The 19015-nt window shown below is 36.6% G+C and overlaps 1 protein-coding gene across 2 annotated transcripts in view; it reads right to left on the bottom strand.

The window, feature by feature from the left end:
- Positions 1–19015, bottom strand: part of Polr2H (DNA-directed RNA polymerases I, II, and III subunit Rpb8) — an 83098-nt gene that overhangs the window by 17428 nt on the left and 46655 nt on the right. For both annotated transcript variants that reach the window (XM_089231211.1, XM_089231212.1), the window contains exons 2-3: positions 8954–9037; positions 6199–6373 (exon numbers count right to left, since the gene is read on the bottom strand). In XM_089231211.1, coding sequence (XP_089087337.1) covers positions 6199–6373; positions 8954–9037 — 259 coding nt within the window. The remainder of the gene's footprint in view (positions 1–6198; positions 6374–8953; positions 9038–19015) is intronic.

Here is a 19015-nt window from a genome sequence, read left to right on the forward strand (position 1 = left end):
AGGCCTGTTGCTCTCTGTCGCGAGACTTTTTTAACGGGGAGATCGGCTCGCATTCGCGCCTCAAGGCTTACTGGAGGAGGGGGGGGGGAAACAGTAATATATGACATGTAAAATGAGCAAGTTATTTAAATCTTTTTCAATTGAAGGTATGTTTCAATAACTGGTTGAGAAGAAAAAGGCTCGAATAAGGACTTCCTCTGCACACATGGCTTATAATAATGTTTGTTGATGGCACTTCCGAAATAATTGTTATATTTAGGAGCTCTACTAGTTATTCTCATTTAATTCCCAACTAGGATTTTGTTAGGCAGTTGCAATGTTGCTAGTCAATGCATTTTAATGTATTCTATTTTTACGGGTCCCTAATATTTTGCGGACTGGTGCTGCTTTCCTCCCTCGCACCTGTCCAAATCCGGTTTGGAACGTAAACCGGCTATGATTTCATGAACAAAATGAACAGTAACTCACCGACTTCTTTGCAGACACCAACAGCGCGGAAAATTATAATTGACTGATCTTAGATTTGCAATTGATGACCGCTGTTGAGGATCAGGACAGATGATCCAAAAATTGATAAATTTGACCCTGAATCTAAAAACAATTTCTGTCAAAAGCGGCGGTAAGACAAATAAGATTGGGGAACTCTCTGCTGGTTTTCATAATATCAACAGTCACATTAGTGATAAGGCACAGTAACGTTCATTATGACTTTTTTTTTTGGAGAGCATTATGCGAATAACTATTACATGAAGCTATTTTGTGCGTTTTTTAACAATGAGAAATGATTTTTACAATAGAATAAGTAAATCCGGTAATGTTAGAGGTATTTTTCGGGCATGTAAATTTTTGGAGATTTGTCCAGCCCTTCTGTACAATAAAAGGTATCAACAGTAAGTGCTACTCGACAAAAGCCAATTATAAATCAACTAGATTTCTACACCCATGACTGCAGATAACAGGGATCCAAGATAAACTGAACTATTTAATACCAAAAACAATAAATCAAACACTTACACCACAGATCGCGGCACCGCAAGGTATCACTGCACATATATTATAAATACCGGCTTCTTTTTACCCCCTCGAAACTTGTCCGAGGCGTTTTAGCACCACAAGCAGAGATACAAAACCTTTCTTCAGACGGAGGAGAACAATGGAGGAACAGCACCGAAATTTATGAGTGATTGAAGACGTTTATCTAAAATTAAGTTTCAGCAAAATGACTTACTGCAAAATACTGATCACGTCACACACATACCAAATAATGGGGGTTAATGTACTCAATCTGTGACTTTCAAGCAACATATATATATGTCCATTCGAACAAAAGACGACTCAGTTCTTCGAAAGCACAGTTTTTAGGAACCATTTCTCTCTCGGATTTTGGAACAAAAGCTACTACACTACACACTATACCGGCATTTCTCATTTGCCCCTCCACCAATTATCCCAAGCCCAGAAGAGGTGTATCAGTCCCCCCCCCCCCACTCTCCCCTTCCAGTCGTCTTAGACGCGTCGCTTGTGTCACTGCACGACGTACACCAATGAAATGCTGGAGCAGCCACGGAATGAGCGACACACACACACACACACAACGACGTCGAAAACTCTAAAATAGAAACACACACAACATACGAGGAGGGACAACACAGTACAGTGCAGTGTCTCTACATCTCTTTCTCTCTGTCTATTCTTTTTCTTTCATAGACTTCCAGAAAAGAAAAGAAACGCATCAAACAATGTGAAAAGAAGCAAGGAAAAAATTAAGTCTTGCCATTCAAAAAATCCCGAATGATACAGAAGAAATCTGCATCCACTATTAACAGAGCGGCTGTCATCGAGACAGTGCTCAGCAATGAAAAAGTTGAAAAATGTGACGTCTCAATGTGACATTGCCATTCATAAATTCATAATGCGATTTTATAAAATAATCGAAATTCCATTCACGTAAAGGGATATATCCCCACCAGTAACTTAATTCCAATACTGCAAGCTCTTACGAGGGGTGGCGACGACGAAGACAAAAATATATATGATTGACTATTAGAGACACTGGACGAATCTTTTCCCTAAGCATATATGCCAGTATCGCAAATAATGAGCAGGTGAAAAAACCAGCGGAGATGGTCACTGAACTACAAACGTTAGACTTAGGTCTTAAACAGAGAGGAAAGTGCAGAAAAAGAAAAATACAGCACTTATATATAAAATACAAGCTATATTAAGAGATTGCCAAACACGTCTGATAGCATAAGAGAAAGGAAGAGCAAAGTTTCTAACATCAGTATTGACCTTACCTTATATATTTTTGGTGCCTTTTTAGCAAATAATATTTTTAATAGAGCCATAAGGACAATACCTTCATAGAATAAATATACCAGCATAGAGTTCTCGAAAGTATGGATAGAACTGCGCATTTTTCGATTGCAATAAAGAAGAAACAGATACTAAATACCTTGTTTCCGACTGTGTGTGTGTGTGTGTGTGTGGGGGGGGGGTTGCTTCTGGAGGAACAAACGAGGACAGAAAATTTTCGAATAGAAATATCACAATGCTGTCATCACTGGAAAATCAAACCCACAAAGAGACTCCATTCAGAAATTACGAAAATTTCTGTTTAAAAATATATTGCATCTCGAACATGGCCGTGAAATGTGATCTACAGACACTGAGACCTATCATGGTGAACTACTTTTTTATAAAACATGTAAGTTTCAAGCCTCATATTTTTTTGGAGTGAGGGGCCATTCAAGTATTGCGTCAATTTTTAGCCATTTTCGACACCTTCACCCCCTTGTCATGAATGAATGAACGCCAGGGTCTCTGCCACCGGACTTATCCCGTTGCCGAGATCTCTTCCAGCCCAGCTTCGTGGCAGAGTCTGGAACAAAGTGAGTGCACCTAACAGTCTGAGTGTGTAGCTAGTGTTGTGTATGATATTTCAGTGCTGCCATCTATACTTCAAATTGTGAGTGAAGTGTAATGATTGAATATTTGTAACGTTGTAGGCCTGTTGCTCTCTGTGGCGAGACTTTTTAACGGGGAGATCGGCTCGCATTTGCGCCTTGAAGTTGGGAACCACAGAAAACCAACTTCAGCCGACCACCACTGAATGAATGAACGCCAGAACTTTGCCACTGGACTTATCTCGTTGTCGAGATCTCTTCCAGCCCAGCTTCGTGGCAGAGTCTGGAACAAGCCGACCACCACTGTGGGGTTCCAACCCGGATCCTCGCATCGCGAGTCCGTCACTTATAACCACTCGACCACCACAGCGGCTCACCCCCTTGTCAACAAAAGTCACGAAAAATCCGATTCCTCAGCAAAATTTCGTCAGCTCTGCTCCCTACCTCTTAAAGTATATTGGGATCAGAGACGTAAGCGGGGGGGGGGGGACGACGACGACAGGACCCCCGTATCCCCCCCCCCCCCAGACGATCAAAAATCTCGCAGGAAAATACCTTTATATGTTATTATAATAAATTTCTATTAATTTTTCAAAGCTAGTTGAAGGCTAAGAACTCAAAATTTCTCTTTACAAAATTCATTACGATTCACCCTCTAAGCAAGCCATATATGCTCAACCCATGACTCGCGGGCCAAATGTGGCCCGACACCTCAAACCAAACTTTGTAAAAATGAACTAAGCGGCACATTTACAAATCGCTTGAATAACCCGTGGCACAATTCCAGAGCATTCAAGTGGCCATTTTCAGATCACTCAAATAGGCATGTGGCACATTCACAGATTACTAAAGTGACCCACGGCACATTTACGGATCAATTGAGTGACCAGTGGCACATTCCACAGTTTTAAAGCATTTAAGCGGCCCGAAGTTAAGATCTACATCACTCAAGTTACCCGCGGCACATTCCCAGATTGCTTAAGTGATTCGCAGCATAGTTCTAGAGCACTTATGCCGCCCAGACATATTTTCAGATCACTTGAAGGATCCGAGGAACATTTAGAGATCACTAAAGTGGCTCTATACAGGACTTAGGAAGAATGTTATATCATTGATCACAAAGCAAAGGTTTTTCTTGTTTTTTTGGCTACCCAGTAAAGGTGTCTCATTAAGAATATTTCATATTTTTATGAAGGGCGGTTGATGAATTGAACATAATTCAAACCCCCCTTCCCCTTGTCAGCAAATCCGAATCCCCCATCGATGCTGACGAATACTCGAATGAACCCTGACCCCCCCTCCCACCCCCTGAATTGCTTCACACAGGAAACAGGGCATTGATCAATAACTTCATCCTATAAAGCTCTCCAATACATTAGTGATTTCACATGCACTGATGCGAGTGAGCTGAGAAAGAAAGTAATAGGGTGCTGCGAACCTCCGTCCGAATGACGTTAACAGTACCACTTAACTTTTTACATGCACTTTGTAAACATTCCTCTGGGAACTTCTAAAGAAAAATTGAGAGCATGTCAGAGCAGTTATGCAAGGCCCTAACGTATTTATGCTTTTACAGTTATGCGCGTTTTGTGCTGTAGAGGTGTTACCAACTGTCTTCCATATTTTGAAGTGAAAAATGGCAGACGCCTTTATTTTGTATTGTGTAAGTATCGCGCGTTGGAAGTCTGCCTGCTCTCTGCAGAGAGGTTTTACTGCAACAGCATAACAGCAAAAAAAAAAAAAAAATTTCGAAGGAAAATATTAACGAATAATACAATTTTTAAATAGCACTGCATACAATCGAGCAGGAGTTGAGAAATTATGGGCTTGAAATTGTGGAATTATCAGCAGAATTCACTAATTTTATGAATAGTAATCAATCACAATCAGCATCAAAATTAAATTTCACTCCTCCAAATTTCGTTGAGAAGTGAAAATACTCCGTAAAATTTTAGGTATATTTCTTTTAATAGATTTATTTCTGTTATTCTTAAAAAAAAAAAAAATACTCTCCTCTCTTTACAAAACTACCCCTTAAAATTTTGGAGAGACTTTTCAGAATTATTTTTTCGGATAAAACTAATCCCGATCACCCTTTTCAAGTATCGATTCAAGGAAAAGTCTTTGATGTACCTCCCTATTACTCTTTAGATCATACATCTTCAACCGGTTACTCACTCAACCCTCTAAGCGGCACAGCAGAAATCACTAAATCCTCTTTCAAAATGCCATATTTTTCTTTAATGAAGTAGGCTTTCTTGTGATTTTCAGCAGAGGCAAACTTGGGGGGGGGGGGGGTAATAGCGTTAAAAAAAGGGGGAATATAACGTATAAGGGGGTATAACGTGCATATTAAGCGTTTCATTGAGAAATTAACTTTACAAAATATCCGGGCTCGCCGATGCTAAAATAAGCGACTTTTTTTGAAGAGGCGAGATATCTCGTCAATGCCGCTTAAAGGCTTAAGCCTCTAAGATTGCTCTGTATCTGATTTAAATAGCACAAGCACGAATTTGGCCGACTGTCCAGTTGAATACTCTCATTTGCAGATATTCAAGCATTGACATTATGCTGAGTCGAATTTCAGCGCATGTAGCGTTGCAATAAGCGGTGCGCTGCTTCTGACGAGGTGCGCAGACGGAGTCTCGAAAAAAAAGATAATTTTATTACAAATGCTGATATGCTAATGGAACCGTAAAATTGGATTGGAAAGACGAAGAAAAAATTTATCATCACGAGAAAAAGTACATGTGAAATCTACTCACGCTCAAATGTGTCAGAGAGGCATTCTTCCATCTACCTCATTCTGATATTGCATTTTCCAGCCCAGCGTTTTTATAAATCACGACAAAATTTACAAAAAAAACCACCAAATATTAAAATAAAAAGTAGCTTGAAAAACAAACTTCTAGGTGGAATAAATTTGAAACCAAACCAAGTCATTTCTAGAAGTCGTGTTGCGAAAAATGGTTATGGAAGGGATAAAAAAAAATAGATCACAAACATTCTGAGTGCTGATCGAAGTCGGTGAAATTCTCTTCGACCATGGTTCCATATATTTTCCACCCCCTTCTATTTCATCTCTAAAAATGCTAAAAATTCACACATAATGCAATAAATAACTTGAATAATGCAATGAATATTTAAGCGCCAGTAAGTTATTACGCCAGAAATTTTACAGTAAAAAAAATTGTACCTCAGCTAACAATCGCTTAACGGAAACATAAATATCACAATGAATGAATGCTATCGCGAAGTAAATAGCACTGAAAAGATGGAAAAAAAGACTTACAGCCTGCTGGACTCACTGACGCAATCGTCACCTTCGATTCGGTAGATCTTCCCGTACATCACGTACTCGAAGCTGTCGGCCCTGGACGGTCCCGTGTCCATAGCATTCCATTCGCTCTCATCCGGAAGCCCACTTTCACGAAGGGTGGATGCGACGACCAATCGGAACTTGTCCCCTGACACACACACACAGAAATATATCAATTGCAGAAATTAGACAAGAGATTACACGTATACAAAAATAAATCGTCATCACAAATATTCGCATGATCACGGCAGTCTTCTGTACAGGATTTTTAGCCTATTTCAAAGAAGTTATAAACTGATAAAAAAAAATTTAATCAGGTAATTGCATTTTTTTTAACACAGTATATTTTTGCATGTCTTTATATGTATCAATACCAGGGCTGGGCAAACCTCCAAAAATTTACACGACGTGGGGTAATGTAACTTCAAATAATATACGTCCGAATCAGTTATTGTATATATGAAAGCGTCGGGCATGTGGTTGAAGAAAATGCATGCTCGGTCAACATCTTTACATTGTCCAGCCTAGATGAATACATGCAAATTTTCACGAGCGAGCTATAAGTATATGTATAGCTATTATAGCTGTGAAGGCTATAAATGACTTCTCTAATACAGCACAGTCTCACCAATCCACCTTGAATAATATCAGAATACTTAATTGTGCTCATTTCCCAGAAATAAATACTAATTGTTGAATTTTAGAATCAATATCTAAGCCACAGGTTTTCAAGTGGAGTAGAGAGCTTTTCACGCGTTTCGCGGTGTCAAAAGTTGTAAAATGTTTTATTGGTATCACAACAAAAATATCTATAATCCGGAAATGTTCATGTTTGTTTGGGTTCCGTAGAGCAGTCTCGTAAACAATCAGGGATTCGAGGAACAGCTTTGTAACCATGAAGGGTTCCGCGTGAGTTGAACCGTTAGAAATCTCTGATCTAAACTAGAAATGGGGTTTCACCATCAAATCATTCAATCTCTGTAAAGAATAACAGCATGCATGAGCAGAACCGTATTTAGTATCTCTTACGCTCCTGTGCATTCAGCAATAAATGTCCCCCATGAACACAATACATTTTCTTTAGGTTTAAATTACGACAGACTTGACCCTTCCAAAATCGAAAATTTGTCGCCTTGTGTGAGTACACATGCCTAGATACAATTGTGTGCATGAGTGTATGCGGAAGCACCTTCTGAGGCATGTAATGAACACTAACGTGTTTTATAGGGAGTTAAACCTACCTTTTCGTTTTAAAAAATACAACGGAACCTCCTCCATAACAGACACTCCCTATTAACAGATACTTTTCAAGTCTGTGAAACAGGGCCTCAATCATTACCTCCTAGAGATACATGTATCTCTCAATGAATTCTGTTCTACATAAATATACATATACAGTCAAAACCCTCTCTAATCTCGAAATTGACGGGACCGAAAAAAAAAAAAAACGAGATAGTTTTTGAGGAATAGAGTCATTTTTCTATAAGGAAGGAAAAGCACGCCAAAAATGGCAGAAAATTCTATTGATAAAACTACAAATACCGTAATATATTTTACCACATACTAATGAAACTATTGGTTAACACTGCATGGTGGCGTCATGTACACAAAACTAGTTTTAATATTAAAAAAAAATGCACCCCACGGACTCGACAAGCAATTTAGGCCCCGCAGTGAACGTGTTAAGTTACACAAGCAAAATGTTCAATCACACTATATGCAAATTATACTAAAATACGTTAAATTTTTCTTTTGTTCAATACAATTTTATTTGCATACTACCTTATTTAAAAAAAATCTGCAAATTTTTAGATTGATCATAACATAGATTGAAGCATATTTTTTTCTCTTTGAGTCTTCACAATTTCATCTATACTAGCAAGAGCTGGAGATATTTCGGGCCCTATCTTCTCAGTTTGCTCCGGAAAATAGAGCGGCGTTCTTATATCATAGGTTCAGAATTTTTCATTGATACTTTTTTTCTAATTCCTCTGGATCATCTTCTGCTGTATTTTCGCCACCCGAGTCGGCCATACACTCAGCAATAATTTCGGTATCGGTTAAGGGGCTGCAACTTTGTAGTGAACAGTCTATTGCCACAAAATCAGAAAAATGAAATTTTTAGCTTCAAGTGGTTTTTAGTAATGCCCCAATGTTTTTGAAATTTCATTTTCAAAATTGTTCCAAGAATCGCTGAAGTTCGAGTGAACCACCAGATCTAATCCTTCATCACTGAGATGACTGGTTTCAAACCCGCAGCTTTCCTGAATCAATTTCTGCAATGCTGAACACAAGCCATCCACATGGATCTCCCCCCCCCCCCCCCCGTCAATCACAGTATCTGCCTATGATCGACAAGATCCATCAACACAATGGGTTGTAAGGGTTTTTCGAAAACTACTTCGAGACAGAGAGGTGAAAATGCATTGATTTAGTACAGTTAAAAGCAAGGATTTTTTTAGTTTTCGAGAAATAGAGTTTTCAAGAAAAAGAGGTTTGACTGTAAATACGGCACTTTTCATAGCAGACAAAAATGTCGGTCCCATGGAGTCCGTTATCGAGAGATTCCACTGTACTAGTAATATTTAAATAAAAACTTCATAACGTTCATTGTACTCCCTATATTTTAAAAATATGTTTTGTACTCCCAAGTTTTGTATCCATTATTTGTCAGTAAAATAATGGATATGTGCTAGTAAAATAATGGATATTAAGATCGGATAGTTACCGAGTTCCATCGGGTAAGCTTGGATGTTGACGTCCAAGATGAGGTCCATCTTGAAGGACTCGCTCTCGCAATGGAGGCGGCTCACTGAGGAAAGTGAAGAAAAAAGAAGTCTAAATTAGTTACACATATTTAATACATGAATGCAATTGAAATCGTTTGATACGAGATATTCATATAATCATGATATACAGGGTGCATAGCTGAGTCTGCATTGCAATTTGCAGCCGAACCGTTCATCCCAGTAGAGGAATACTTGCAATTAGGAAAAGGGTATCAAAATAACGTATGGATCTCAGGTATGTTATTCATATTGCAAGGGATTGTATAGTTATTAAAATAAAAAAAATTAACTTTTTACACGGACACTGTGCTCAAAAACTAATGAGAAATTTGTTGCCCTGCCTCTACTGAGGCCAAAAAGGTCCTCGTTTCCAAGTGCAATATTCGTTGAGATACTTAAAATCAGAAAAAAAGCATATAAAGGGGGATTTTTCCGTTAGTTTATACTGTTCCCCCAACTTTTCTCCGGATTGTGAATTCAAGTATATCAGTGAATATTGCGCTCAGACTTGAAGAATTTTTTTTTGTTGGCCTCAGGAGAGACAGGGCAAAATTACCTCATTGGGTTTTCCAGCTCAGGAGATATCCATGTAAAAAAAATTCAATTTCTTTATTTTAAAAACTACACAACCCCTTGCAACATGAATAACGTACCTGAGGTCCACACGTTATTTGAATAAGTTTTCTAATTGAAAGTACGCCTCTAGAATCAACGGTTTGTCAGTAAATAGCGGTGCAAGCTGTTAAGTATGCGCATTTCTTAAATCATGCTATTTAACCCCTTAAGTATGGAACATATTTCAGAAAAACGTATCAAAAAGACTCCCCCCCCCGTTTAATTTTGAACATCGGGCCTGTATAATTGAAGGAAAGTTGAACGAATTCAATATTTGACCTTCACGGAAAAGAAACTCCAATTTTTTTCATACCGCACTTTTCAGTCACGCAAAATTTGCTTGACCACTTCTCTGACTTTCCCTGACCAAACCTCCTGAAGAAAGAAAGGTAATTCAAAACCTTTCAAAAATTCTTTAAATCATCACAGTAAAAAATTCTTCAAAATTTCAAATGTTTTTCAGGTGTCTGTTTTTCCCTTTCCCAGAATTTTTCGCGGACTTTCAAATATTCTACAATTTCCATCACCTTTTTTCATTTCCCTGATTTTTCTGGCTTAGTCGCTGGGAACCCTGTAGCATACAATAATACAGTACGTCCACTGTACTAGTATTTTTCGCTAAGGTGATCCACAAGCTCAATTTGAAACCCCATAACGGGCAAGAGACACTACATAATACCAATAGATGTCCAAAGAATGCTTTTATCCAAAAACAACAGCCTGCCATATTTCGTGAAGGAGCGTCTACTAGCACATAGTAAAGGGGTCTTCGATTCACGTGTAACCAAAAGGGTCCTTCAGTATGAGCTAATTGGTAAAGCACACTATAATTTAATATACAATAACTTCATACAGAATTGTTGGACGAAGTTTCATTCCTCGTTTCCAATTTGCTTGAAGTTACTCTTATCAATTTTGTAATCTTTCATTTATTTTTTCGCGGACAACGATTAATAAGAGTAAAAATACTAGGTTTTTCCACTGCTCGTAATAACCGAGTTAAACTGAGTAAGAAATCGTAGTTTGTGAGAACAACAACAAAAAACCCTACAAAATACAACTGGACCAAAATTCTTTTAATTTTCAATATAAAATATCCAATAAGCTCTCATAGATATATCCCAATTTCTACAGGAAAGGCCGTCTTGAACCATTAAACTTCATGTGTAAGAAAGTAATACAGTAAAATCCCTCTCAAGGTATCCGACTACCTTTCTTGTCATTTTTCTTTAAAATGGTACTGGAGTGAACTTCAATAACATTTTTTGATGGAAAGTGCCTCGAAATGGTGAGAGCAGTAACAAATTTCGGTTTACCTATGTCATTTTCTATGAAAAAGTCACTCGTATGTCAAATTTTAGGCAAAATTCTCGTGATATTCTAAACAAGATTGCACAAAATTTTGTTAATGAAATGTTTTGTTATTTTCGCAGTACATTTAGCTAGTAATGTTGCAGGTTATGAACCAAAATTTAAAAAAGATTGCATGATATGCTCATAAGTTACACCCAAATATGTTGATGTACATGTGAATTTTTTGAAACTTCATCCTACATTTCGTCCATAAAACACTAATTCAAAAAATATATGTATGATAGACCTTAGATTTTGGTTCATACCCTCAACAATGTATAGCAAAATATTATGATAAAATTTCGTAAATGATACAATGAATAGATTTTTAGAAATCATGTCACAAACTCAAGTAAAATGTCAAAAATATTCTTTGTAAAACACGTTAAAAGTTTTTAATCACGGATTACTTGTATGTAAAAACGCAACACTAAAGTGGACGTAGCTTCGGTTCTCAGCGTCATGTAAACAAAACAAGGCCTGTTTTGGAATCACAACAAACAGGGCTTTTGTAAAAAATAAAGAAATGAAAATCTACATCTTCTTCCGAAACGACGTTTTCAACGCAATCGGATAGCTAAACCGACACCCCTCAGATACAATCACCCCTCTTTTACGGCCTAATAATATAATTTTCCCTTGTATAATAAAAGTATGCATTTCAAACCCCTGATTTACGGTCAAAATTCTTTTAAGGAAGAGTTGTTTTTTTTTTTGCCCCGTCGGTATCTGTAAAAGAGAGGTTTTACTGAAATACTTTATATAAAAGATTCGAGCAGATTAATTAAATTAATGTTAATTATATTATTATGCATAGGACTCTTTTATATCATCTAAGTAATTTGAAAAATTTGGATTGTAATAGTTTACTCGATTTTTATGAGGCATACAGGGTTCCCAGCAAAATCTGCCCGATTCACGCATTTCTCTAACCTAAACTCCTAAAGAAAGAACTGTAATTCAAAGTCTTAACCTTCCAAACGTTTTTCACGATTCAGATTTTTATTTTAACAGATTTTTTTCCTCGACTTGAAGATGTTATTGCCAAATATTTGCATATTGCCCTGAGACTTCCGCCAAATATTTTACATTTCCCCAGATCTTCCCTGACCATTTTTCATCTCTTTTCCCGGTCACTGTGAACCCTCGCATAGCAAATGCATTAAGACCCTGTTCGCAAGTTATAAGCAGTCATTTATCACTGGGTCAAATACTGGAAAGTGATATAAATCCCTTGCGGGGTTTCCAAAATCTCTTCACTTCAAATGAAAGTCATCCACTTCCAATGTTAAAAGCAGGTTCCTCAGAGATGTCTGGGGATGGAAGTTTTCTTTCAATATCTATACAGTATTTATGAGGATTTTAAAAATCTTTCTTTTTCGTTTGCTTCAAAATTGACGACATAAAAGTTTTTAGTGACATGGAAATGAGGAAGGAGTGTCAAAATATTTTATTAAAATATTGTCTATCTTAAAATTTAAGAATTAGCAGCTGCTATGGAAAATGAAATTCATTACACATGACAAAACATTAAGACGATAAGATGTGTGCTAGAAATTATATATTCAACCGACTTGCTCTACCATGAAAATTACAAAGGCGGTGGGAAGCGAAATATTTCTAGATCAAACTTATATTAAACAGAGTTACAGGGCACGACCTCCTAGATTACACCAGCTAAGGCATGCATGCTCACTCAACCCATGGGCACTGGGTTGAGAGAGCGTGTCTCATATCTTATCTTGAAAACATTTATTGGTTACGAAATCCTATAGCTATCAATGCATGTTTTCGAAGAAAAGCCAGTATCACAGAACATATATATCCATAAAAAATAAAGTCCTATCTCCACACAAAAAAAATATCATATTATATCCTCTCGAGACACAGAAATTGAGAGTTTTGATAGAGAACTTCACTCTGTCACTCTGAACAATGACTCTCTTGAACTTCACTACTCGTCCAATTGTCATTGTAAACTCACTGCATCACAGATTAAAATAATTTTTCGAATATATAACCACTATTCAATATATTCTTTCTTTACTCCTCGGAAACTCACAAAAAAAACCAGGGGTTCTTAACCTTTTGTGTTCCAAAGAGCTCTTTGTGCTAATAAGACGAAGTCCCCCCCCCCCCCCCAACTAACCAATATATTACAATATACCACAGAGACACAATTATTTATTTCTTTAATATAACACGTACAGTAGTGTGATGCGCTGAGTAGAAACATAATAGCTTCCCTTATTGCGTGCGTTTGCAAAAGGACCAGGGTTCAATTCCCGGAAGAGACAACAAGCATCTCTTTCCGAAGTTCATCTCGGCACTAATATCCAGAAAGTCTCTTTGATGTGCTGTGATATGTTCACTGCTTTCTCATCCAAGATGAACGTATCACCTGAAAACTCTTCAAGGACACCTAAGGGGGGGTCCGTGGATCCTTGGTTAAAGTACCACTGCACTAAACACTAACTTAAATACACCCTATATATTGAAAATTATCGATTCTTTATGCCCACATAATAATTCGTAGTGCACGTATGTAGATGGGTCATTCCCCAAAAAAGCTCCCCATTTTTGAAATGAAAAATTCAAAGTTGAATTTTCAAATTAAAATTTATCTCAAATTATAGCCAATGACTTGAAGTTTAATATTTCATAAATATTTTTCACTTTTATTTTGTAATAATATTTTATTTTTTGTTTTATGACTGAAAGTCATGGATTTTGTGTCCACTCCGTTACGAAAACAAATATCGCTGTAAAAAATAAATATTGTTAATTCTGTTGTTTTTATTTCTTAAAATAATGAAATCAGCTTATTTCTTACACAATGGTTTTCCATGCTTTTCTCGAAATAGCACAGAGAAAAGTTTGTTTTTCACATATATTTAGCTACTTAAAATCAAAACGTTTTATTCCTGACTGCCAATGGCAATTGACAATTTATAACTCAACACAGTTTGAAGTGTTCCTAAATTTTTTTTTGCCTGTGGACCACAAAAAGAATTCTCGTAACAGAGTGATGATAACGATTCTCAAAAAGTATGTATATACAAAATGTGATAGGTGACACAGAGACTCCTCTATAACCTTTGAAAAACGTCCACCCATGAGAAAATTCAAAACACACGCCTCACCCTCGTAGTTTGAATTTTGGTCTGGTAAAATTTTTAATACCTGGTCAAAGTGGATACCGGAATTGCACAGCTGTATTATATCATTAGGTTACTCTTTTACTTCAAAATTTTTTTATTGAAATTCAGTAATTTGATGTTAGCATAAATCTCGCGTTTATGCCTCTCACATTACTGATCCTTAGTGGACTGGGAGAGGGTGGGGAGTTGGAGCCTGGAAACAAAAATGATATAGGAAAATAATGGTTTTGTTTCATAAAGTGCAGAATGTGTTGCCAAATAACGACCTTTACACATACTAAAATACCACATCTCCCTGGATCTGCGCCGGGTAGTGATTTTGACGATCTGGGCCTACTTAACTTTCATATTTAACTGAAAAAATAACACGATGGAGAATGTTGTAAAGTTTTTAAATTGAAGAGAGATAACTCATTAAATTTGACTTAAAACCTCTAGACTAAGACTTTACTTTGAATCATTGTTTACATTATGTTGCGTTGGTTGAGTTTTTAGCAGTAACAGAGTAGACAATCAGCCTAAATTATTATTTTTTCATTATAAATTTAAATGATTGATGAAAACTTTTATTATATTTTTTTGAAGCATATCCCCTTGTACTATCACTTGATGTTGATGAAAAAAAAAATCTTAATTATTTATAATAATGACGTAACAGAGTGGGCAATGCGCAGTGAAAAATGTGGTACTAAAGCCGTAACTTGAATATTAAGTCGTTTTACAAAAGTCAAATCCAAAATTTTTGATCAAGCAGTTAAAGAAAACCTTACAATGAGCCTTACAAGAACCTTACAATGAGCTTAAAAGTTATCAGATTTAATCTGGTACAAAAATATATTTCCCTAATGACCGTAACACAGTGAACATTTTGAAATTAGAAACGTTTCGGGAAACAAACAAAAAAAGTTTGTTTTTTATAAGAAAAAAAAAATGTTTTTCTTTACAATTTTACTGTCAGTTTTGTTTATCTAAGCACATATATATAAAAATATTCCAAATTTTTTGAAAAAAAGGAAATTCTAGATTTGCACCAAATTCCTTTGGTTAACACTGTTTTGGAGCTGCTGGGACAGCCAGATTTTGAGGTTTTGCTACAAAACGATTTTTAAAAAAAAATTCGATACCATATGACAGAGAATTTAATGAAGAACTAGAGAAAAAAAAAAATTAAAATTACCACCAGAGTGCTCTGAAATTTTGTAAAAAAAAATTATAAAGTCTCTGAGAAACGGTTTGTACACATTTTTTGGGAATGACCCCGATACCTGATCGGCGTAATTAAGATGCTCTTACAATTAAAAATAATATAAATTGCCACCACCATTTAGTGTTTTTTTTTTCAAAAACTATCTTTCGGATTGGGATGATCATTTCTTTAATAATTTTTTTTTCATAATTTAAAAAAACATTAGAAAAGCAATATTTTTCTTAGTAATTCGAAAAAGACAAAACAGAAACTACATCAGGCTCGATTGAAACACTGTTCTCGAAAAAAACGATTGTTATACACAGTGAAACCTCGCTACAACGGTACTCAACATAACGATAAATCCCACTACAACGATATTTTCTCGATCTTGTTAAGACTTGTCTGTAGTTTAATCCTAATGTTAAACTCCTCTCTCGATACAACGATGTACTTCACTACGACAAATCCCTTTAGGATGATGTCACTCACTCTCCGCTATCCATACGAAGGTTTTTAATAGCTGGCTAATGCGAAGATATATTTTTGGAAAGAGAAAATATTCAACTGCTGCTGCGGGGAATACCTTGGGCGTTCACCCGAGAAGTGAAAAGACGTGGGTTCGATTCCCCGCAGGGGCAGTTGAATTTTCTCTTTCCAAAATTATATCTTCGCATCAGCCAGCTGTTTAAAAACCTTCGTATGAATCCCTTTATAACGAAAATTTTTGAGAATATTTTGAAACCGCTACAACGATATTCTTTGTTTCACGCATATACAAAATCACCTTCAATATTATTATTAAATCCTCACCAGTGTTTGTTCTTTCGAGAGTGTTCAATAACATCAGTATTTCGCATTCCCTCTGAAAAAATAAGATGAAGTTGCCGTGAAGCTACTTTCTGTTTAGTACACAAAAGTGCTGTGCAAAAAAACTATTTGACAGGATGAAACGACTGATCAATTAGAATATTTTGGCGCGAATAAATACTTATACAGTAGCCACTGGTTATACGAATCAACAGCTTATAAGAATCAAATCGGCCAAACAAAAACCGACCGCTGTTTTAACACAGGAAAATCATTATAAGAATCAGATTTTCGCTTATAAAAATCAAAAACAATATTTTTTCCTCAAAAACTGACACCACTCATCCCAGTAATGAGAACTTGTAGAATATTTTTGATTATTCACAAGGTTATATTATTTGGAAGACTGTTTATTGCCACTTTTACCTTTGAAATAAAACCCTCGCCATATTGACTCTAGCCTTTCCTTCCACCCCCCAAAGAGTAAGGATTATAGCTTCATAGTGAAGTGAGCTACCTTCCATGAATGACACAGAACTTATACGCAAGAGATTTATGGTAAAAAAACGGATATATCTAGAGCAGTGCTAACCAAAGTGGGCAATATTGCCCCCTGGGGGCGATAGAAAGCTCCAGGAGTGGTATAAGCTACAGGTATAACATAGGATCCTATGGGTTGGCTTGAGTTAGACTAAAAAATATTCTTGAGGGAGGGCAACGGAATAAAAATTTTGGGAACCTCTGATCTACAGTTATGTACTCGGAACAGAGCCCTAGTGGTTGGAATCTTTGGTGGATCTTTGGTGATGAGAATCATTCCGGGTCCCAGGGCTGCAGCTGTGCCAGCCCCACCCATGTGGGTGCCATGACAGTAGCATTGCAATAGTAGTTCAGTTACTGTGTAACATTTTAGTCAATCTATACACTGAAAACGTACGATCTCTACGGACAATGATATGCTATTGCTTTAAAATTTTAGAAATTAAAATATTCAATAAAAAATTAATAAGGTTTTTTTCGGTTTTCACCGTAAAAACGTCACAATTTCGCCTGAAAGCTCCCTTAAATGCGTACTTCAGTGGTAACTGGAAGAGTAAACAGCAAAAAATTTCCGGATATAAGAATCAAAATGGCTGAACAAAACGTGATTCTTATAAGCGGTGGCTATTGTATTTGTATTTTATGGTGGTATTAACAACGACAATTCAGAAGACATGCCAAGAAAAGCATAAATTTAGTGACACCTGATGATATTGACACCTCTCGATACAACGATAACCTACTCTACAACGATATTGTTCTTGGTCCGCAGAGTACCGTTATATCGAGGTCTCACTGTACTATGTTATGTCTTATTAAAATTGAGTAGGCTGACATTGTGAAACAGTTCGAAAAACTCGAGCTAGGGATCAATGTGTTTTTCGACCCAAATCTTACACAAGAGAAAGAAAAAAGTTCTCTCTCTTCTTTTTTTCGAAAACACACGCAAATATATTAACAAACGATTTCGTGACTGCAGTTCATTTTCAAGTAGAACGACAACAAAACCTTAACACATAGCACAAAAAAAAAAAAAAAAAAAAAAAAAAATAGCAGAGTCCGACATCCTACCTGAGGTCCATATCGATCGTATATGCGGGAATAAAAAAATAAAATTGACGACGGACTCTTCATGTATTTTTCAATGGCCGGAACAATGTCACGAATCCATCAAAAAAAAAAAAGGAAAGACGTGGCAAAAATGTACGTTTTGAGGTCATCGCATCATCATCTTTCTGTCGGTCGGATCGAGAGATACATCACAGTACCTACCAGAAATCCGAGAAAATTGACCGTTTAAAAATCGGATGAAGGCAGGAACACACGAGCCACGTATCCACCAGTAAAACAAAAGTCCATCTTCGAGCAATCATGGTTAAAAGTTAGCGATGTAGAACAAAACGCGTGTGCGTGGTAAAGTACACCACCGAAAAATGGATTGGGCCGACCACTACGCCCGAATACCGAACGGATTCGGACTCGAGAGAACAAACAACAGATAAGAGGTTTGTGACCACGAATCATCTTCTCTCTTCCTTCTCATGCAATTCTATAAGAAGCAACTCAAAGGAAGTCTCAAGAAAAATCCGGATGTTATTCACAGATCTTCTCGGAGATACGCGCACGTACTTACGCGGTTAATAAAATAAAAAAAAAAAAAAAAAAGGAGTCCAAAATGAGGGGATTGTAGATATCAGATGGAACAAACAAGTGCAGTCATTTCTATAAATTAACCAAATCTTAAGTAACAGTTTCAAAAAATTGTTGTAGATAAATACTATTCCAATACGATGAGAATTACATTGAGTAAATTGATACCGCACAAGTGTGAAAAGTCCGAAACCTGTATTTTTGAGTTATCACCATGGAAGAATTGAATGAAACGTCCTCTATCACACATCAAAAGTGTAACAAATTAGCTTCAAATCCCGTCCTTAGTTATGTAATTGTTGTTTTATAAACCTACTTCATAGTTTCTCGCAATTACCACGAAAAATTAAATTTTGACTTTTGTCACTTTAGGAATATGCAGGGCTCCCACTCAGAAAATGAGAAAAAGTAGGAAAACGCAGGACTAAAAAGTAGGATGGGGGAGGGTAACCCCCTTAGACAACATAATCATAGCATAATGGGAAAAAAATCCCTAAAAAAAAATTCAATTTTGAATTAACTTTTTTTTTTCTCCTATCACTATTTCAGTCAAGCTAAAACAAAATGACAAATGACTTGGTTACAAAACCAATTTTTGGCCAAAACAGTGCACTAGCAACCACAGATAATTCTTTGCTTTCTCTCCTCATATACTGTATATTACATTCTTTTTTGGAGTCTTCCAA

This window comes from Pholcus phalangioides, unplaced genomic scaffold, assembly GCF_987345545.1.
Source record: "Pholcus phalangioides strain wild (caught in Gottingen) unplaced genomic scaffold, Ppha-v1.0 ptg000004l_1, whole genome shotgun sequence".
Taxonomy (NCBI): domain Eukaryota; kingdom Metazoa; phylum Arthropoda; class Arachnida; order Araneae; family Pholcidae; genus Pholcus; species Pholcus phalangioides.